General features: G+C 34.9%; 4 protein-coding genes across 5 annotated transcripts; 3 read left to right on the top strand and 1 right to left on the bottom strand.

The window, feature by feature from the left end:
* The first annotated feature begins 254 nt into the window (after nucleotides 1-254).
* On the top strand, nucleotides 255-3,999 carry LOC110736400 (calreticulin-3-like). The gene is made up of 14 exons (XM_021916613.1): nucleotides 255-419; nucleotides 574-681; nucleotides 774-966; nucleotides 1,176-1,434; nucleotides 1,547-1,603; nucleotides 1,712-1,759; nucleotides 2,096-2,182; nucleotides 2,280-2,337; nucleotides 2,426-2,493; nucleotides 2,628-2,720; nucleotides 2,810-2,866; nucleotides 2,971-3,072; nucleotides 3,166-3,204; nucleotides 3,325-3,999. Exons 1-14 carry the CDS (start codon nucleotides 281-283, stop codon nucleotides 3,334-3,336), a joined length of 1,320 nt encoding a protein of 439 aa, XP_021772305.1. The 5' UTR covers nucleotides 255-280; the 3' UTR covers nucleotides 3,337-3,999.
* A 1,426-nt stretch (nucleotides 4,000-5,425) lies between these two features.
* Nucleotides 5,426-11,221, top strand: LOC110736399 (dehydrogenase/reductase SDR family member 7-like). The gene is made up of 12 exons (XM_021916612.1): nucleotides 5,426-5,580; nucleotides 5,663-5,715; nucleotides 5,801-5,834; nucleotides 6,509-6,607; nucleotides 6,692-6,840; nucleotides 7,268-7,306; nucleotides 7,433-7,525; nucleotides 7,633-7,731; nucleotides 7,909-7,983; nucleotides 8,623-8,706; nucleotides 9,464-9,529; nucleotides 10,475-11,221. Exons 1-12 carry the CDS (start codon nucleotides 5,511-5,513, stop codon nucleotides 10,559-10,561), a joined length of 948 nt encoding a protein of 315 aa, XP_021772304.1. The 5' UTR covers nucleotides 5,426-5,510; the 3' UTR covers nucleotides 10,562-11,221.
* Nucleotides 11,222-11,767: 546 nt separating this feature from the next.
* Nucleotides 11,768-16,375, top strand: LOC110736398. Its single transcript, XM_021916610.1, has 2 exons — nucleotides 11,768-12,982; nucleotides 14,761-16,375. The coding sequence occupies exons 1-2, from the start codon at nucleotides 12,325-12,327 to the stop codon at nucleotides 15,996-15,998; spliced, it is 1,896 nt and encodes a 631-aa protein (XP_021772302.1). The 5' UTR covers nucleotides 11,768-12,324; the 3' UTR covers nucleotides 15,999-16,375.
* A 966-nt stretch (nucleotides 16,376-17,341) lies between these two features.
* On the bottom strand, nucleotides 17,342-21,512 carry LOC110736397 (peptide chain release factor PrfB1, chloroplastic-like). 2 transcript variants are annotated; one of them, XM_021916608.1, is made up of 7 exons: nucleotides 21,246-21,510; nucleotides 20,798-20,869; nucleotides 19,795-20,015; nucleotides 19,304-19,507; nucleotides 18,678-18,893; nucleotides 18,117-18,303; nucleotides 17,342-17,770 (listed from the first exon to the last, which is right to left on the bottom strand). In XM_021916608.1, exons 1-7 carry the CDS (start codon nucleotides 21,424-21,426, stop codon nucleotides 17,472-17,474), a joined length of 1,380 nt encoding a protein of 459 aa, XP_021772300.1. In that variant the 5' UTR covers nucleotides 21,427-21,510; the 3' UTR covers nucleotides 17,342-17,471. The 2 variants fall into 2 exon arrangements, with proteins under 2 accessions (XP_021772300.1, XP_021772301.1); XM_021916609.1 differs by having other exon boundaries at nucleotides 17,562-17,798; nucleotides 21,246-21,512.
* Between the last annotated feature and the right edge of the window lie 1,101 nt (nucleotides 21,513-22,613).

The following is a 22,613-nucleotide window of genomic DNA, read 5'->3' as shown; positions in this document are numbered from 1 at the left end:
ATTTGTCATGGAAATTTCGACTTTGAATTAGTATGTGAATACAACTTGAAGGAAACTCAAGAACCCCGCACGATGTAAAGACTCAAATTCATTGGTTGCTGGCAATGTCTACATCAATTCTCATTGGCTATATTCTTAATTTCTAAATAGTTTAGGACCCTACTGAAAAAAAGGCCAAATGGCAAGACTGTAAATACAAGCCAAATTTGAGACATTTCCATAATATATTTCCTATAACTAGCTATTCTTGCTGCACACCAGCAGCAGCAACACTAGCAGTATGCCAATGGCTTGGTTTGGCGTAACGCCTTCGAAACTTGAGCTTCCATCACTTGTGCTTTCTCTGCTGCTTGTATTGCAATTGTTATGTTTTATCCATCCAGCACTCTCAGAAGTTATATTCGAAGAGCGATTCGAAGGTACTCTCTTTTTACATTTCACTTGAACTTATATAGATCATGCAGACATGCACTATGCATGAGCTCAGGAGTCCATGCATAGGGGCTTTATTTTTGTCATTTTATTGCTGTGTTTGTCATATTCGAGTCTAATTTTAACTTTTGAAATGTGCAGATGGTTGGAAGAGCAGGTGGGTGGTATCAGACTGGAAACGAAGCGAGGGAAAAGCAGGCACATTCAAACATACAGCAGGAAGATGGGCTGCTGATCCTGATGACAAAGGTAGGTATCTTCATGCCAATCAAAACTACAGTACAATATATGAAAACATCATTTATTCATTTATACCAAGATTTTTTTTTTTTGTTTGGCAGGTATTCAGACTTCAATTGATGCAAAGCATTCTGCCGTATCTGCAAAGATACCAGAATTCACCAACAAGAACAGAACATTGGTCCTTCAGTATTCCATCAAATTCGAACAGGACATCGAATGTGGTGGTGGTTATATAAAGCTTCTATCTGGATTTGTCAATCAGAAGAAATTTGGTGGAGATACTCCTTACAGGTTTGCCCTCTCACATCAATCATCCGGTTATTAGAGGTGGAAAAAGGTCATTAGAGTCGGGTCATATTATGTTCTGATCAAAATCTATTTCAAGTTTAAGCTAAAAAAATCATGTAGCATACATTACATAACCTATATATGAAAGCTTTATGATTACTCCGTATATTTGAAGTTTGAATAATAAGTAGGAAATTTCCTTATCTTGGCAGTTTGATGTTTGGACCAGACATATGTGGCTCAGATACAAAAAAGCTTCATCTTATCTTATCATACCAAGGCCAAAACTATCCTGTAAAGAAGGACCTGCAATGCGAAACAGACAAGTTAACACATTTCTATACATTCATACTTCGGCCAGATGCTACTTACAGCCTCCTCGTTGACAATCGAGAGAGAGACTCAGGAAGTCTTTACACGGATTGGGATATCCTTCCTCCGCGAAAGATCAAAGATGTCAAAGCTAAAAAGGTTAAAAATTTAACAGGATTACATTGTATGAATATTGCATAACACTGAATTATAACACTTAAAAATTATTCTTCATTTTCTAAGGCAACTGTTTTGCTTTAAACTTTTGTAGCCTGCTGATTGGGAAGAAAAAGAATATATTCATGATCCTAATCATGTCAAACCTGAGGTATAATGATTTCATTTCTCTTTAAACTGTAGTATTTTCTGCATTTTGTAACTGTTACTATTGTAAGCTAATCACTTGTATAATTACATGATCATGACTGAATTGCAGGGTTATGATTCAATACCACCTGAAATTCCTGACCCGAATGCCAAACAGGTGACTTGACTGTTTAACACCTTTTTTCTTTATGTGGGAGTGTCTTAATAAAGCATATGCATACTTGGGACCAACTAACATGTTGAACAAGTCAATATTGTCTCTTATATCCAATTAAATTTAAGCGTAGTATGTAGAAGTGGCAAACGGATCATTTGGATAAAGTTCTGTCCATATAATGATATATTGGCAATCAGACAAGTCAGTCTAGAGTAACATCTAATGTCTTGAATTTTGCTAATGTACTCTTGGTAATGGTCAAACAAAGTTTGGTTATAATTGAAATCGAAAACTGAACAACAAATCTTGTCTTGTTTGTATTTCGTGTTTGGACAGCCCCCTAATTGGGATGAGGATGAGGATGGCTTATGGAAACCTCCAAGAATACCAAACCCGGAATACAGGGGGCCATGGAAGAAAAGGGTAAACTAACTCACCATATCATTTATACTGCATATTAGCTATGATATAGTGTTTCAATATTACTCGATTAGCTCTGAAAATTCGTTCTTTTTACCAGAGTATCAAGAACCCCAACTACAAAGGAAAGTGGAAGACTCCATGGATTGACAATCCAGGTATAATCAAACCATAGTTCCAATAAGCTCGTATTTTGAAACACGCCACAAAATAGAGAAATCTAATGGGACATCTTGTTGTTTTCAGAGTTTGAAGATGATCCTGATCTTTATGTACTGAAGCCTATCAAGTATGTGGGTATAGAAGTCTGGCAGGTAGGAAACTAACCCATCAACTGTCTTGATGATCAGTTTTGATCAGTAAAAATCAAGCAAAATCTCAATTAAAATTAGTTCGTTTAACAATAAGTTGAAGAACAAGGCTTCAATGACATGCATTCTGAATGCAGGTTAAAGCAGGATCAGTGTTTGACAACATTTTAATATGTGATGATCCGGAGTACGCAAAACAAGTAGTTGATGAAGTTTTTGCCAATAGAGAGGTATTGTTTAAGATGAATGCACATACACTTAAGAATTATCTGAATTAACAGCACCTAAATGTTGTTTTTCCTGTTCATTACCATGCTAGATTGAAAAGGAGGCGCTCGAAGAAGCAGAGAAAGTGAGAAAAGCGCAAGAGGAGGAAGTGCGAAATGATCCACACTCTATTGTTTTTATTTCCAGCATTATTGGCTTTGAAATTGTGCTAATTAAACAATAAATTCATGATTTTCTGTGTTCTCTGTGCAGGAATCTCAAAGAGCAAGAGAAGAAGGTGAAAGAAGGAGAAGAGAAAGGGGTTATGATCGACATCCACGACATAAGGATCGCCACAGAGAGCGTTACAGACGGGTATGAATGCATGATTGTAAAGTTTGTTCAGTTTCAGAACTCTCTGGTGATCATATTCGGTTTAATCTCTGACACTGTTTATTCTTGCTGCAGCATCATCGCGGTGGCTATCTTGATGATGATGATTATCATGTATGCAATTATTAACAGTGGCTGTTTTATGCATACCTTCTTTGATAATCAGTCATACAAGTTAGTAGAATTTTTGGCATACCAAACAAAGAACTAAAATGTGGAATTATGGTTTTGCAGGATGAATTGTAAGGGCTGTACAAGAGTATTTTGCATCACACAGTGGCTTTCTGAGCGCATTTTTGTTCCATTATCTGTTCGCCGTCATATTTCCTGTCAAAGGCAGATATATTATTTCCTGTTCACCTAAGCATTTATGGGTTTTGAGATACTCATTCTTCTGAGAAATAGATACCTGAAGCTATTCATAAATGAAAGATTTCCGTTTTGAACTGCACATATATACTAGGGTTGTAACTCGCGCGCGTTGCTCGCGAAGCAATGTAGTGTTGCTAGTGAGCGAGGCCGAAAGTGTGACTTTTTTTTTGCTAGTATGTATACTTTTTTAATGGACATTGGAATAAACGTAAATTAATTAGTAAACGTAGATGTTGATAAATACTCGTGGAACTCATCAATAAATAGAATTGCGTCGATAAATAGAATTGCGTACATGAAACAAAAATGTGTAATTATTTAAGGAATTGGGTTTATGGCTTTATTTAGACTATGTTATGGGGTGTTATATTATTTAAATCTCATATTGGTTTGTTTATAACGATTATTAAACAAAAATGTGTAATTATTTAAGGAATTGGGTTTAAGTTAATAGCACTATAGATAATAGCGAATTAACAGGTAAGTGATAAACCAAAAAATAACAGGTAAGTGATAAACCAAAAAAAAAAAAAAAAATTAAGCTCAAAAGAAGGAATGTTCCTAGTCAATATTGCATGTATTCTAAAAAATTAAAGCTACTTGATAAAGAACATTTATCTAAATTTCAAATATTTAGACAAAATTGTAAAATAAATTAAAATAAGGAAATTTAAATAAAGCGATACATATTTGCCACAATTGTAAAAATTGATAAACAAGTTGTTTAAAAAAAAAATAAAAAAAAAAATTGATAAACAAGAAGTGTTCTGCTACACGTTTGACAACACTTGTTAGTTGCGTCCACTGCATCAATTCTTGCAAATAATTCAGCAAAGGGAACCCTACTGTTCTTCATCAATAAGTTGACCAACCAAAAAGATAATAATAAATAAATAAATCCCAAACATTCAATTTTAATAACAGAAAAATTAAAAGTAAAAAAATTAGAAAATATAACATACTTAGCATAGCCGCCTCTCCTAATATCATCCCTTGCTTTTCTTCTCCTCATATAGTCATATCTACAACCTCAAAAATAAACAACAAAGATCAGCAAAAAGAAGTAGTAAAAATATTAAAAAGGAGCAAAAAAATGCAACGAAATGTGAAAAGAGAACATATTTAAGCTAGCTAGACCCAAACGAAATGAAGTAAAGCTCATTAACACTAAGCTCGATCAGAAATTAGGCCTAATCTCGAGATTAAACCTCAATGACAAGACATGCAATCCTGCTACATGTTGCCATTGCTTATGTGGCGTCATGAGTTATAAATGGCGGATCTTGACGACTTTCTTTTTTTTTTGGGGGGGGAAATTAAAATTCAATTCCTAAATTTTCTTTGCATGTATTATCTTAACATAATGTTTTTAGTAATATATAAATTTAAAAACAAGTTTTCTGAACATAGACTCCAATTTGATCCAATATTAACTTACGAATTACAGTATAACTAGTTTGTGGCGCGAGCGATGTATCGGGTTTTACTTTATATATCAATAACTATTATTTGAACTATAAAATCATAAATTATATAATAAAAAAAAAGAGCAAATAATAACTAATGAAACTAAATAAACACTCTCACACTGATGCTTTGTACAAAGATAGCAAAGTAGGTAAGAACATAATTAAAAGATAGCAAAATAGGTATTATTATAATTAAATATGAAACATAATTAAAAGATAGCAAAGTAGGTAAGATCATTAATTTGTTTCTTATGCTGATGTGACATATTTCTAATACATGTGAAGGGTGCCACGTGACACATATCTTGTATTAGGAACACTTTTTAATATATAATAATATAAAGAATAAATAGATATAAATTTTAGTCTAAGTTGATCTGGTGTAATGCGATATGATTTGAAACTTCCTCCATTTTCTTTTAGTTGTAACAAAAGATATTATTTGTGACACATAAAAAATTCCTTTGTTACAAGTGGAAGTGATTTATAAATTGCCCATATTTTTAGTACCAAGCTTGGATATTGAGTAGGACTTTAGAAAAGAAGGCAGGAGTGAGTGCGAGTTCGTTAGAGCGCAAAATGCTGTCTCTCTATATCCTCTTTCCTATTCTGGTGATCCTATATATCATCAAATTCGCTGTTATTGATGGTAATTCTTCTTCTTTAGTCCTAAATTATGCTATGCATCTCTTAATTTCCTGTTTAATTGTGTTCAAATTCGCTCTTTGCAGCTGATTTCACCCTACATTCGAAGAAACTTAAACGCCAGGAATTCGAAGATAAGGTAATTGTTTGTTATCAATTGGGTTGTGAATTTGTATTATGCATTTTTTAGATTAGTGTTATTTTGATCGGATTCCATTGTTTAGGTTGTTTGGATTACTGGAGCTAGCCGCGGAATTGGTTTGTGATCAATTTTGATTTATTTGATTGATATTCATCAAAATTCGGAGTATTAAATCATTTGAAGTATGTTGAAATGATGTGTATGAATTGAATAACAAGTTTGAACTCTTGATTTGTTGATATTGTATTGGTTTGTTTATTTTGGTTCCAGGTTGGAGTGGAATTGATTGATTGATCACAGACTCTAGAATGATTTTATCTCACTCGAAATAATCTCCAACAATGCCAAAAATCTTTCTATGTATGACTAGTATGAGCAACTATTCGGGTTAAAATATCGTATGAGTATCAACAGTTAGCTTATTGCAAGACCATCTTACCCGTAATTCCATTAGTTGTTATTGGATTGATTGTTCATTGTTATGTTTTAAAGTTTACTGACGCGGGAGGAGGATACCATCTGATTTGGGATTTTAGTTCGTGAGTTCATTGCTTGAGTTGTAGTATAACACTAGGTTGCTTGTTTTAGAACGACTCGCTACGTATTACTTTCTCCTTTTTAAATGGATTTTGTAACTTCAAAGTACTCTCCTTAGGTTACAGCACATTTTGGTCGTATCTCCAACAATTGCTGCCCTAATCTGAAATAAATGTTTTCCCATTCTCCATGAGAAAGAGGAGGATAGGAAAATGTAAAGGCCCTAACATCCATCTCCAATGTGATTTTGAAGGGGAGGTTCTTGCTAAACAGTTTGCAAGCTTAGGGGCGAAACTTATATTGTCTGCACGAAATGAAGCTGAATTGGAGCGCGTCAAAAGCCAACTTAGCGGTATATTTCTACCACTTATTTTGTGGTATCAATAAATATGAACTTATTATATATGTTCTATCAGCTCTTTTAATTCTGTTTTAGGTAAGCATGCCCCAAACGAGGTCAAGATTTTACCTCTTGATTTGGCATCTGGAGAGGAATCCCTCAAGAAGACTGTAGAAAAAGCAGAAGCCTTCTTCCCCGGTATTGGTGTTGATTATATGATTCACAATGCTGCCTATGAACGTCCTGTATGTAATAGTTAATGTTGATACTTGATACTGTCTTGTGTATGCTTTTGAAATTTAGGTATCTCAGATAATGAGTGTATATATGCTAAGTCAATATTATTTTCGAAACTAGAATGGCTGACTGATAAAGTGATAATGACTTAGATAAATTCTCAATTTGTAAAAATTATAAGAACTTCTATATTCAATTGAAACTTGAAACTCTATCTAGAAAACACCACATAGTGTTCCGTAAAGTTTAGCTTGGAAAAGTGTATTGGGTGAACCTACCTTTTTTCCTGTAATTATTAGACTACCTCACTACCCCATCACCCCTTAGAATACAGTATTTGCCTTATGCTACTTTGTAATACATAATCTATATATCAATATATGCCCTTATATATTTCATTTTACCTATAACCATGGTTTGGTTAAATCTTTGCAGAAAGCTGCAGCTGTAGATGTCACAGAAGAAAGCCTTAAGGTATTTTTGGTCAAAAATATCATGAACAATCACAACCTTCCCAGCTTAAGAACATCGCTTCAAATAGTTCACTGTCATTGGGATATCTTCGTTTTACAGAGCTGATTATTATGTTTATTTGTATAGGCTACATTCAATGTAAATGTTTTTGGGACAATATCTTTGACCAGGTTCCTTGCTCCCTACATGCTGAAGAGGGGGAGGGGTCATTTTGTGGTGGTATGTACCTTAAAACTTTTATTATAATTTAAGGGTGATACGTTACTGTCAAATCTCTCTAAGGGAGAGGAGTTAGTGTACTAATCTGATTAATTTACATCTGCTAGATGAGTAGTGCTGCTGGGAAGACACCTGCACCAGGTCAAGCCGTGTATTGTGCTTCTAAATTTGCCTTGAATGGGTACTTCCATAACTTGCGCTCAGAGGTACTCCACTCTTCCTCAATTTAAAATCCACGGTTTATATATTCAACCCCCAGAACTTTTTTCTTTTTCCCCTTTTTTTTCCCCAAATGGTACATAATTTTGTGATGGGCTGATTATAGACTATTGCGTTATCTCAATTTCTGAAGAACTTATAATTGTCTGGTTATGCATATGCAGCTATTTCAGAAAGGAATCAAGGTAACTGTTGTTTGCCCTGGTCCAATAGAGACATCAACAACTGTTTCTACTGAGGTCAGTACTATTATTCATTCTATGGTGCATTATATCATCATATTATAGTTTGTTCATTCTATGGTGCATTATATCATCATATTATAGTTTGTTCATCTTTATTATGATGTTTTCTCTTGGCACATATCATAAGTATATGTGATCACTTTTAGCCTTCTATTTTGTATGCAAAATTAGCATGATTACTGTTTTCTGTCGCTAATATATTTAATTCCGTAATGAAAAAAATTGTAAAATTTACGTATTAAAAAAAATACACATTAATATAAATCTAATAAGACCCCATTTACATATTTTTTCCTTATATATTAGCGTACATAGGATCAAATGTTGGTCAAATCAGACAACGAAACAACGGCTGTGCCAGTGTGCCACCCCCACTAGGCAGCCGGACAAATAATTAATCACTTTATTGGTCTCTGTTCTAGTTTACAAATTGGTTAATTTGAACACTGATTAATGCTTTGCTGCTAACCTTTCTTGTTTTCCCCTAGCATTTTTTTAAATCAATGATGCAGTTAGATATCATTAAATCATTTGAAGTCACCTTGGTCCTATTTCAAAGACTTTCAGGATTATGTGTTCATGTGTTGTCACCTAGCTTTGAATTTCCTGGTTCTAACTTCTAAGTGGTCGCAGAAGCGCCTCTCTGCTGAAAGGTGTGCTAAACTCACAATAATTGCTGCTAGTCATGGTCTGAAGGAAGTTTGGATATCATATCAAGTAAGTTATTTTTTCTGTTTTCATTGAGTTTGGGTTGTCAGTTATATTGTTTTTTTACACCTCAAGATGTGAATGGTAATCAGTTGTGTAGCTGTGTTTGTCTTTACAAAGAATTGCTGTACTGGATACTTTATTGCCCTTAAATACTTATCAAATGTTGAAATCCCCTAATCAGTTAGTAATACTATTGTATTGGTCTTGGGGTTACAAATCCTAGGTAGAGAAAGGTGGCCTTTTGCCTGACTCAATATCATTCAGTGTCGCATGACCCACCTCCTCCTCTCTGGTGGGTCCTTATAGGGCAGTGGACTTAGGTTGAAGGGTTATTCGTTTGACACGTGATAGATGGATCTAAATGTCTCTTGAAAGAGGAGACTCATAGAGTCATAGAAGATTAAATGTGTTTCAATAGGGCAAAATGGTTACACTTTGCAATTAAATGAGTGCAATATACATGCAGCTGGCGCCTTGGAAAGAAATCACGTGTCTGGTTTTAGGTGAAAGACTGGAAACTAATAGTAAGAATACACTTGCATCCAGACCTTACTGTACTCTTATGCTTATCATCTATTTTGGATCTACACTGAGCACCTTTCGACCTGTATAGTACATATGTATCTTTTCTTTGCAAGAAGACATAATTTTGCTTTTGCACAATAGATATCATGCTTTTGATTGATGGCACTTATGTTTCTTCCTCTCTTCAATTAATTAAACCTGTTTGGCTTGCATGCTAAATTTTCCTTTACTTTTTCAGCCCGTGCTTGGAGTGATGTATTTGGTGCAGTACATGCCAACAATTGGCTTTTGGCTCATGGATAAGGTTTGCTTTTTCCATTTTATGTCATTGGCTTCTCACGCTGTCTTTTCTTTGTGTGGTCGCCTATCATCTGCCATGACCAAGGACGGATCCAGGGGCAGGCTGACCCAGCCCATGGCCCGCCCTATGCCCATAAACATTTAGAGTTATATATTAAATTGTTGTCATTTTATATTGGTAAAGTAGTTGGCTGAGTTGGTTTATAATTGGTATTCATTAATACCACTCCTAATGCAGGAGGTAGTGGGTTCAATACCCATAAGTAACATTTTTTTGTGGTTTTTATAATTTTATATAGAGAAAAAAAAAAAAAAAAATTCTTGTTACTTCTTACGGCCTGCCCTATTCAAAATTCCTAGATCCGTCTTTGGCCATGACACTTGAGATGAGATGATGGCTCAGTTGCTGGATGAGGTTTAAATTTTGCGTAAAATAATCCCTCAATTAAACTGCTATGATTAAACTATATGACTCCCCCACTCTTAACACTATGAATTTGTTCAATGTTTGTAAAAGTAAAGTGCAACATCCCTAATGTGTAGTCTCCCTACCTCAAAACAATGAGTGGACTTTCAGCTTGGTCCAATATCCAAAGGTTCCATTTATCACTCTTTTAGGCATTTGCATATTTTGACTTGTTAGAAATTACAGCTGCAGGCCTTGCACGTCAGAAAGTTAGATCATTTCAACGCTTGAAACTATAATACCTTATGTTTTCTGTTTGCATGTGGGATATTAGCAGGTGTGCATGTCATGCACTTGCAGATGTTGTAATAGAGATGATTCATAGCAATTGATTTAGTTTTCTTTTCTACTCACTATGACTGTTGACTTAGTGTCTCTTTTTGGAGGCCGAGGACTCAGGAATTTTTATTTTCTTCCTTTCCCCTCTCCCCATTTCATGCTGCTATTTCCTAATTGCTGATCTGGCAATTTTGTCACTGCAAGATCGGTGAAAGACGAGTAGAAGCGACTGAAAAAAAGGGGAATATTTATTCATTGGGATTGCTGTTTGGCAAGTCAAAGAAGGAATGAGTTTTTTGATTGAATCTGCAGGACTGCACCATCTTTTGCTGGGGCTACAAGAAAGAGAGGAATCAGGTTTTGGACTTGTTTATTTTGATTCAGTGTTAAAATATATGTTTGAACACTTTGGTTTCATGTACTGATGTACTTAACCAGTATCTCTATGTTTGTAACTTGTAAAGTAGACATGAATGTCTGCATTAGCACCTTGTTAATACACACAGTACATAGCCTTGATAAGATTGCCAATTGGCCATGCACTCATGTTAGGTTTATAAAACTCTATATCGTGTCTGCACGGATATAATTGAATCTCAAGACGGCCAACTAGTGCATCTGCAATGTTGGGAGGCTGCCTAATTCGGATTTTTTTAGGGCAGTCTGAGGTTATAGGGCTGGTGCACCAACCATTTTATTCACTTGGAGAGTTGGAGCTGATACATGTGGGTTTGCTACTGCAACCTTTTCATTTTATTTTATTTTATAAGTATTGTCCAGTAGTCCAATAAGGGGATGCCACGTTGAGTATTGTTTTGAGCAACGTAGCGTTGTGGAAAAACAAAAAATGTAATGGGAAGAATAGAAAGTAAAGACATTGGGTAGAGACATTGACATGATTAACAGTGTGGATTTTCTTAGTCGGGTGTTTTAATAAAGACAATTACTTCATATACATTTTTTTGTAGGGTTTTTTCTAAATAAATACGAGTAACGTATTGTTAAGCAATTGTCAAATCCTTCAAAATTAGGAGCTTAAGGAGGTTTATGGTAAATCCCTCCATCAATGACCAAATACTTTAGTTACTATCAACTCAAGGTTGGTATTTGTTTGATGAACATTTATTTTCTTTTCCTTAACCCATATAGGTTCAGTATTTCTCTTTTACTACGATATTTTTTCATGATATAATGTTGGTTTTTAAAAATGGTTTCTAGTCCTTGTATTTTGTTTAGATTTTCATTATGTATCAATAATTACAATGATTATTGTGGTTATAAACATTAAAATGTAATCTTTTGTAAGATAAATAATAGACTATGTATATTAATATTTATGTATTTTGTAATTAATGTAGATTTTTTTGGTGTAAATAGTCACAAAGGCCAATTGTGTAAATAAGATTTGAATTATTCTTGGTTTTGGATAACACCTCAAGACTTTAACTAAATTAGTTGATATTTACTATATTTTGCTCCGTGTGTAATTACTACTAATTGTTGGTCTAATCAATGATCATATGTACACTTGTATATAGTGGTTCACCAATTAATAAATCGTCGTCATGGATGATTTGACGAGTATCTTACAAAAACAAGTACTTGTATATAATACAAATCTACCAAGTGTATCAATTATTTACTCCTAACAATTTTTTTTTTTACGGGAATTTTTTTTTTTTTTTTTTTGAAGAAATATTCCTAATTGATGACATTAAGTAAAAACTTTAAACAAAATTTCTTACTCCAACCCTCAAAAAAAAAAAAAAAAAAAAAAGAAAAAAAAAAAGAACTCTATAGCAATTTTTATTACATCATTAAAAGCAATTTTAAATTTTTTTTATGAAACTTCCAATCCAAATTTCTTAATTTCAGAATTTTCCCGTCGTCCCAAATCTCCAAACCCTAGAAGACGAAAATTCAAGCCTATGAAACAAATTCAAGCCCTAGACACTCAATCCCTTCTTCGAAACCCTAATAAACCTTCAATCTTCAAACTAAATTTCCTACTTTCCCGGTAAGTTGAAAATTAGGGTTCATATTTCAGTGAAATAATGGACGAAAAGGTGGCAAAATGGATACTAGAATTCCTCTTGCGAAAACCAATTGACGAGAAGATCATCAATGGCGTACTCTCAAGTCTTCCTTTCTCCAACAAAGATTGTCGCTTGAAGAAGACGATACTTCTGCGAAAAATCGAATCAGAGACTTCAAATGGTTCAGTTTCCGAGAAGCTTCTAGAATTGCTTGAACTTATCGAGGAATTGAATCACAGAGCGGGTAAAACGGCGTCGGATTTGATGAAAAAGGCGTATTGTGCGGTTGCAGTGGATTGCACGGTGAGATTTTTGGAGGAAAATGTGGAGGAAAACGGGAAGTATTTCGAAGCAGTGGAGAGAATTTGGAGGAATAGGATTTGTAAAATGGAGGGTTTATTGTCGGAGGAATCGAATCAGTGGTTGGCGGATGTCGAAGCTGCGGTTTGGGATGCCAGTGTTTGTGAGAAGATTTTGATGAGGAATACTAGGAATGAGGCTTTGAAGGCTGTTAGAGGGTATTTGAAGGAAGCTTGGAAGAGTATGGGACCGACATTTCTTGAATTGGTGGCGTCCAAGTTTGGGTATGAGGTGGAGAAGCTCGGTTTTTGCGAGGATGGCGGTGGTGATGTTGTGGGTTCGGATAATCCATGTCGTGAATTGGTTGCTGGTCAAGGTAGAATTTGTTTGATTTTGGCTAATTGTTGGTTTTTCTTGTTGTGTTATTGGTTTTTGTTATTTATATTTATGTATGTCAATTTATAATTTTAGTGTAGCTTTTTTGATGAAGAGTATATTATGCTCTATTATTTTAGTCAGCAATGGCATTACATAGATCATCAAATCAAAAGAAAAATGCCATATAAAGAACCGGTATTTGATCGAATGAAGTTTGTGATACTTTTGTTGAGAAATGAGGCAGCTTGATAGTTTACCAAATGCCTTTAGGAATCATAGACTCATAGTTGAATTCTGTTTTAGCACTCCATATTACATTAGAGTCAATTTAATGTGCCTACAGAAATTGGAGTCGAATGTATTCAACCTTTACCCTTGTGATAACTAATACGGAGTAGCTTTTTTCTAGTGGACCTTTCATCTGTTTAATGTCCATTGTTGACTTTGTACTATACACGAAGGGTATTGTCCTATACAACTCAAAGTTCTGGTAATAGGTATTCTTCAATTGAAATAGGCAGATAAGTGGAGTCCTAGTATTGTTTTGAAATATCCTTGAATGGTTACTGTACCTTTTTTTTTTTTATGGGGGTGAAAGGGAGTGGTATTTTAAGATTATTCATGTAAGGCGACCCCAAATCATTTTGGGACTAAGGCTTTAATGTTGTTAATGGGGTGCAAGGGATCAGTGTTATGTTGCTGCCTTTATTACTATGGTGCCCTCTGATTGCCAACAGAAGTGTTGGTTATCACTCTTGATTTGTAAATAGAATCAGGCCACCAGCATACTATATTGATTACAGAGATAGAGAGAGGCATGAAGCACATCTGACTAATGGTATTGTGTTATGAGGGAGCTTGTAAAGTTGGTTTATTTAATAACCTTAAATTAGCAAGGAGTAAATGCGAACACTACACATTATCATATTTTCCAGCTCTATGCTAATCAATCGGTAATTTTACTGGTTTTGTATCTGTTTGAGCTGTAGGTGAAGGTTTTCTTCTCCCTTGTATTGGTTTTTATGTATATTTTTTTTCTTGCGAGGGAATGGTTACCATGCATGCTTAGTACTCTGTAATTGAAAATTAGTATCATATGATCATATTTTTCAGAAAGACGAATCTGATGTCTTGCAGAGCTCCTTAGATACATTTCTATGTGTATTTCTCCACTAGTTTTCTGTCCCTTTTTTTTTGAGGGGGGGGGGGGGATTTAGCCGCTATTATGACTTTGAAGCAGGCAGATGCTCTGTAATTCTGTTTTCAGCTCATGTGCTTGTTGATTATTGATCTTGAGTTCTGCTAAGGACCTTTTGTTTACGTAGTTTTGGACAAATGATGAACTAATATGATTTTCCTTCCAATGCACATGTGTCTGCAATCTTGTACTCTCTCTGTCCCAAAATAAAAACAAAATAAAAAAAAGTTTCATTTGGCTTTTGCATAGATTTTTAGGAAGGTTAATAAAATAAGAAGGTAGAGTGTGTGTGTGTGTGTGTGTGTGTGTGTGTGTATATATATATATATATATATATATATATATATATATATATATATAACCGGGTTTGGTTGATTAAAAATAAATTGAATAATTAAATAGGTAAAGGTGAAATGAGATTTTTTAGGGATAAAAATTTTGAGTGAAATGAGACTCTAATTTGGGGACGGAGAGAGTAATACATTTTTCCTTTCCAACTTTTTTTTCTGAAATCTTGTAAATTTTTCTCTTTCACTTTGATATAGGTTTCAGTATTAAATCATCTGTATTTGTTTTAGGTGGACTGCCGAAAGGTCACACTTTAGTTCGGCGGAAACATGTTGCAGTGAAGACTAGACGTCCCAGAGGTGCAAAGATTTCTGAAGGTAATGAAGAAGCTGAATCTTCTATGAATGTGGTTAACAATGTCCCGATCTGTGAACTGGAAAAAGTACAAGAAGCACTTCAATCCAATTCTTTGCAGCTGCATGCTACTGTGAGTGATTCTCATGCTGATGCTTCTCGAGCAGCTCATACTCTGTCATGTGAGGACAACGTTGTCCTGAACCACAAAACAGGCGAAGTACAAGAAGCACTTCAATCCAACTCCTTGCTGCAGCATGCTTCTGTGAGTGATTCTCGTGCTGGAGCTTCTCAAGCCGCTCATAATTTGTCGTGCAAGGACAATGACGTCCCAATCCACAAAATGGATGAAGTGCAAGAAGCACTTCAGTCCAACTCCTTGCAGCCACATACTGCTGTGATTGATTCTTGTCTTGATGCATCTCGAGATCATAACCCGTCATCTACAAAGGCAACAGACAACGTGAGTAATGTGAATGCTTCAAATAAGCAGACACGACCACCTGTTGTACATGTAACACCTGAAGTGAGGAGAGTGCAAGAAGCTCTTAAAACCAGTTCCAGGGAGCTGCATGTGTCTGTGACAGATCCTCTTCCTGAAGCTCTTGAAATAGCTAAACAAACCTTGCCTTGTACAGGTGCTGCAGGTAACCATGATACTAGTCATACAACTGCTGTAGAAAAGCATGACATGAACAGTGATGCTGTGTTACCAAACCTGACACAATCAGTAATCCATGCACCTAGAGAAACCACTGAGAATAATACCGAAAATGTAGAGAAGAAAGATAAGCTTACAGGAAATGCCCGAGGCAATGAGACTCGTACTCCAAAGGAACGGCCTAAACGTAAGTGTAGTTTGATGGAGCCCAATGGCACTAGTCATACATATGAATGGGATGATTCTGATGATAATGTGGGCAGAGGTGGGTTAAGCTTACCTCCTAGTCCAAAGAGGAGTAGGGTATCTGCTTTGGCTCCGTACGCTGAGAAGAAAAGTTATTCAATGAGAGAAAGGAAGAAATGGACCCCAGAAGAAGAGGAAAAATTGAGGGAAGCAGTAAAGAATCATGGTAGGAATTGGAAATTGATCAGGGATATATATATTGACACATTTAAGGAAAGAACAAATGTAGACTTGAAAGATAAATGGCGGAACATGAGTAGAAGCTAGCTTTGATGATATTTGAGGTCTGGCTTTTACATCTAACCCTTTGGGAGATGCTTATGGCATCGTCACTTTAACATCTGTAATCTTCCTGTTTTTGTTGTTAATATGTAATCATTTTGATATGTATATGGTTTTGTACATGGAACAAATCCTTTTTTGTTGAAGACCCTAACCAGCCTCTGAGAACTGAGAAGCTGTTGGTACCGATATGGCTAGTATACAGAGTAATGTTAATATATTATCATTGTGGCAAGCCTGAAGCTTAATTTTCAGTTGTCATATATCTCAAAAGCTTTCTGTTAAATTAGATTTGGAGCTGGACTTTTGTACCAGAAATGCTTCAGCCAAGTATATATTTTACAGTCTCTGTTGCCTCTGAATTACTGTCATCTATACATTTTAATTTTTTGAACGAAAGAGGGGATTTTATTAATTAAACAGAATCAAGTTACATCAATCTCTGTTAAGGTTAGCACGTACATAGAATTTCTTATGAGCCTGTGCTTGAGTTAGATTTTAAAGTCTTGATTTGCTGCTATTGTATCTGTCTCAGAAGTCAGAACTATCATTGTATTTTCAGATTGCAATATTTCTTTATTAGTAGTTGCTTTTGTTTCTACCTGTTAGATTACGCAGTCTCTGGTTTGCTGCAACTGTGTACCGGTTGTTATTGATAGTCTGGTACATTCTGTTATTATGTCTTTCTTGCTTAGCAAAAATTACACTTTTGTCTCCGTGATAAACATAATATGTTTATCATGGAGATAAACTTGTATTTCCTCTTTTTTATACCGCATTAAGACTCATGCTTTAGCTCGCCTGAATTAGTTGATTTTTGATACAATTGTTATACCACAATGATCAAAGTAGCGCACCCTATGGGGTAATTTATTTGCGCACGAGTACCTTTATTTTGATTTTTCATGTACTGCTAATTGCTTCTTTCTCTTTTAGCTTAGACTTTAGAGTTCTTGGCTATAGCTTGTGAGTTGTGAACTCTTGTTTGCCGCATTTTCTGCTGGACTGTTTTCACTTGGCAATTGTGTTTGACAATGACTTATGCAACATCTCAGGGGGAAAAAAACAAAAGCTTTGCATGTTACTTATTACTTTGATGGTCGAAACTTTTACTTAGACCGCAAATTTGTCAACAAACATGCATAGATCTCAGGCCTCTAGAGTTCATTTAACTGCTCTTATTCAGAATTAATGAAAATAGTTTCCATGTACTTGACTAGGCCGATAACGATGTCGCATATGATACTGCAGGCTACAGATGCTATACATTTTGCAGAAGTACTCAATTGAAGCCTTCTCCAAATACATCACTACATCAGCCAGGGTAATCTGCAGAAGATATAAGATATTATATATATATATAAATAATCATTAAGTTTTGCATCCAACTACTTGTTATACAAAATTCATCAGGTGACAACCGTGCTACCACAAATCAGCAAGTACACAAAATTATCTTTAACTACTAGTTGAAAGCATCTGAGTGTACTTAAATTTCAAGTAAGACTTAATGAATGGATCTAAATCACCATCCATTACTGAGGTGATATCTGAAGTTTCGTAAGTTGTACGCACATCTTTCACAAGCTTGTAAGGGTGGAATACATAATTCCGTATTTGCTGGCCCCACTCTGCCTTCACAGCATCTCCCCTGATCTGCTTGATCTCAGACGCCCTTTGCTCCTCAGCAATGACCAAAAGTTTGGCTTTCAATCGATTCAGAGCCTTTACTTTGTTTTGTATTTGGGATCTCTCCTCTGAACATGGCTCCAATAGTATTAGATACTGTATTTAAAATTAATGGATTTTTCAAGCAAATAAAAGGATACAGATACCTCATGCATAGCTATTAAGCAGTTGTAGACTTGTAGCTGAAATTTTTGGGCTAATTTTAAAAAATCAAGTCATCTACCAATCAAGTCCAATTTAGCTCGATTAAGACTATTTTCTTTTTCTATCATTTGCAAAGATGTTTAAGTTGGATCTATTCTGATTGCTACGGGATCAAGCCTAGTTTTCTTTGCAAGTTACAGAAATTACTATAAATAGCAAAAGGATTATCTTGATTCGACATGTAAAATAGTTTGAGGGGCAGAATTTAACCTGAGCATCGGACTGCCACACCAGTGGGAATGTGAGTGATTCTAACAGCTGTTTCAACCTTGTTTACATTTTGACCTCCTTTTCCACCAGCCCTAGTGAAACTTATTTCCAAATCTTCTTCAGGTATATCAACATTTAGTGACTCTTCTGGAAGAAGAGGCATGACTTCAACACCAGAAAAGCTAGTCTGCATACAGCATAAAAGTTCACTAATACAATGTTAAGCTTAATGCATGAAATCTGTAACAACTATTACTTCCTATTTGAGTAAACTTTGCTCTCTATAGACTTTTGTGGTAAAAATTTGTGAACTTTAAACTTTGAGCCATCAAGTTCATATAGATGGTATAAATTTAGGATGTATAAAACTCAACAAAATTTGTACTAAAGTTTTGAACAAAATAGTCATTGCTAACATATAGAGTCGATAAGGAAAGTTCAATGTTTGATGCTATGGTCTCAAAGATCATTAATTATCAAAGACAAGAGGATATGATATTGTAATTAGTGTACTTCCAGTCTCCTTGAATGAAGAACAGAGATGTGAATAGGAAAGATAACCTGCCGAAGACCCTTGGAATTAAAAGGTGACTGCCGCACAATACGATGTGTGCCCTTTTCTCCAGAAAGATAACCATAAGCATAACGACCGTCAACCTCAAGTGTTGCAGATTTAATCCCTGCTTCTTCTCCCAATGATTTATCAACCACTCTAGCCTTATACTTCTGTTTTTCCGCCCATCTCATATACATCCTGAGAAGCATATCAGCCCAATCCTGCACTGAAATACATCAAAGAATTTACAAAAGACTGGAATACGAAAACCTGGTCTAGCTTAATATCATAATTGACTGATTATTTTTGTTTGACAGAGGAGAGGATCCAAGCATAATAAGTTGACTAGTTTTGATTTACGAGCTCATGTGCAGAAATGGATAGAAGGAACAAGCTAAATTGCATGTTTGACGAGCTGATTTAACATACAATAAAGCAATTCATCAAACAGTCATCTGTTATCGTAAATATGTTACTGAACTTCCATACACTATCCAAGGGAAAAAAAACAGACAAAATAGAAAGAAAATAAACAGTGTAAACCCAATTTACAGAGAGGGAGAGAGAGAGAGAAGAAAAAAAAAAGAAAAAGAAAAAAAAACGTGTTAGGCCGTTAAAAGGATAAGCATACCTGAGCATCAGTCCCACCAGCACCAGCTGAGATAGTAATAACAGCACCCTCTTTGTCATAAGGACCAGAAAGAAGCTCTGTCAACTCAAAACGATCAAGTGCTTTGTTCAACTCCTTAATAATGCCAGCAGCTTCTTGAAGAAGTGCAGTATCAGTAGAATCCATCTCTTCAGTAAGATTAACTATCGTTTCTGCCTCTTCAACCTGCAGGAAATAATTGAAATCAATACATCAGATTACATCAGCAATATGCAAATAACATAACATGGTTGACAATTTGTATCTGTAGTATCAATGAGCTATGCAGCGTAATTCAACATATATATACATTTTTCCGGTGAATTCATCTCTTCAGAAAGAAGTGCCGGCATTAATTGGTTTGTTTTGCAGATTAATACAAGTATGATTCCCTTGGATATATGGTCAAAGTAGTTTCATAAGATCAGGTTCGCTTTAGTATTGAATGGATCAGGGAGAGAGGGAGTCAAGACCTGTGTTTGGAAATCTTTGAGAAGTTTAAGTTTATCTTTGACATCAGTGAGAGCCGAAAGAGTTTCTTGGGCCTTAGCACGGTCATCCCACAAAGTGCTATCAGCTGATTTGGACTCTAATGCTGCAAGCTCTCTTTCCAAGTGTTGCAATCCAGCAGAGACTACAATCTCTTGCACACGTTTACTTGTATTTTCTACCTCTTTTCTTAACATATAGAAATCTGCACGCAAAGTAAGATTAAGACAACAAATCATTGATGTTATTGGGGCGTAATACCATTTCCGTAACTCTCCTCCATCCCTCACCTCCACTTCTCTTTCCATTTCCTTCCCTCACATGAAGCTTTACATAATACCATAATTTATCTAGTTTACTTGGAATCTAAACCAATAATGTGCAATACCTACCTAGAGTTAACACAAGAAAATTCTAACTAAACATTATGAGAGTATCTTAAATAAAATTATATTAATCCCCATGATCAAAAACCCAACATTACAAGCACTGTATCACAATTTCTTCTCCAACCTTTACCCACAAATCCTAGTACAGAATGCCCATTCAAAAATCACCATTACAAACAAGAAAAAGGATCCAATTTAAACAAGAAAAAGAATCCAAACCTAGGAAAACAAAAATCATAATAAAAATTCTTAAAACTTAATGAGCTAAAGTCAATTGAAAATATGTTTGATTAAGTGAGGTCTTAACGTTGCGAATATGATGGTGGAGGCGTATGTATGGTGCTCACTTTGCATCCATTGAACATCAAGCTAAGATCAAAGAGCATGAAAACTAGATCCAATGAACATAAGAGCTATAAACTAAATTATGTTCATTGGATGGAGTTTATGTTCTTTTGTTTTGGTCTTCATGTTCAACGTGCCATCGAAATCTAGTCACCAATGGGTTACAAGACTCACAACAATCACAAGCTTAAACTTATGATTCAATAGTTAGCTAATAAGAATTTGATCATAACATCAGATATATGTCACATACCTTGCATTGCCCACTCACTGGTTTCAGTGCCGACCTCAATGCTCAATTGACTATCTGGCGTTGCAAATTGAACTGCGCCCATATTAGAACAAAATAAACACATTCAGATAACATTATAACATCAAACAAAATGAAAGGCTGCTTTAGAAATTTAAGCAAAAACCCCAACATTATTCAAACAAAGAACAATCCAAATAACATTCTGAATTATACATTTCTTATCATTACCCATATTTATTACCGCCTACCAAACGGGCCGTAAAAACTACTACAACAACAGTAAATACACAAAGCTTATGTGAAAAGGAAGCATAAGTTAAAGAAATAATACAAACCCACCAAAGCAATTCAATTTATAAACTCAATCAAAGTTAATACAATACACAAACATAGACAATTCAATTCATAGAGTTAAAAAAAAAAAAAAAAGATAGATAGAAATATATACCAAAAGGAGGGAAGCGAGATGGCATAGAAAGGTATGAAGAAAAAGAGGAGGTGGGGTTTTGGGGAAGAGAGAGAAAATGAGGAGAGAGAAAGGGAGAAGGAAGGTGGATAGAAAAGAGGGGCATTTTAATGGAGGTGGGTACTTTGAAATTTGTGCAGAAAATTTGCAGGGTTCCATCCATGGCTCTCACCACTTCAGCCAGGAAGAAAGAGAGGAGGAAGGAGAAGAGGGAGAAATCATGGATAAGCTTTTTTGTTGTGCTATTCTATTATGCTTTTAAACGACAACGTTTTAAACTCATTTTTACCGATTGTCAAAAAATAAAGGGAAATTGTTCCGTTTACCTTTCAGGTTTTAAAAAATGCACCATTTACCCTGAAAACTTTCAAATGCATTGCGTACTTTCGAGGTTTTTTAAAAAATACACCAAATACCCTGATCATTTAACAAATGCACATATCATTGACTTATCAAACTAAAATCATGCCCACACGTTGACTCCCTTTAAGTACTTTGTATTTTATGTAGTAAAACTGCTTAAAACCATAAATTACATCAAAATTTGAACTCTATCGATCACTCTAAATCCTAAACTTTTGGGTGTTAGAATTTGATTTATTAATTAAATTTACTTGATAATTAAATGGTTTAGCATACAGTAGCATTAAGTGCAATAATTTAATAGAATTTGATGCTTAGGGGGTCTCAATCTAACAAAATAACATTTGTTATGCGTCTAGGGGTATTTGGTGCATTTTTTTACAAACCTCAGAGGTGCACGGTGCATTTGAAAGTTTTCAGGGGTACACGGTGCATTTTTTAAATCCTCATGGGTATACAGTGCATTTTTTTAATGCTCATGGGTACACAGTGCATTTTTTTTTTAGAGTTTCACATTTGACAATTGTACAAAAACAATGAAAAAAAATTAGATATATTTGGGTGCATCTTAAGTTATTTTTTTGCTAATTTGATGACTAAATGAGCAATAAACATCCTTTAATCATCCAAACAAGCAAAAAAAAAATACTTTGGGTGCACCATACACCCGGGTGTATAGAACAACCTTCTCAATAATAACTCTTAAAAAATTATACTTTGTAATTATTATTTAATAAACTACAAATTAAAAGAATACATTTAATAAACTACAAATTAGATTTACTTTTCGTTACAAGCAAATAGTCCCAAGAGTTCGGATTGGAATTAATAAAAACAAATCAGCCAGAACTGAGTTTATACAAAACAATTGTTTTTTTCTAAAAACCCAATATTATTTAATTTTGCGATTGTTCTATTTGATTTGCCTATCACAAGAACGAAAGCACCATACTTAAACAAATATAGGATTATCTTTGTAATTAAAAA

Source organism: Chenopodium quinoa, unplaced genomic scaffold, assembly GCF_001683475.1.
Source record: "Chenopodium quinoa cultivar QQ74 unplaced genomic scaffold, ASM168347v1, whole genome shotgun sequence".
Taxonomy (NCBI): Eukaryota; Viridiplantae; Streptophyta; class Magnoliopsida; order Caryophyllales; family Amaranthaceae; genus Chenopodium; species Chenopodium quinoa.
This window is presented reverse-complemented; position numbering and strand designations above follow the sequence as displayed.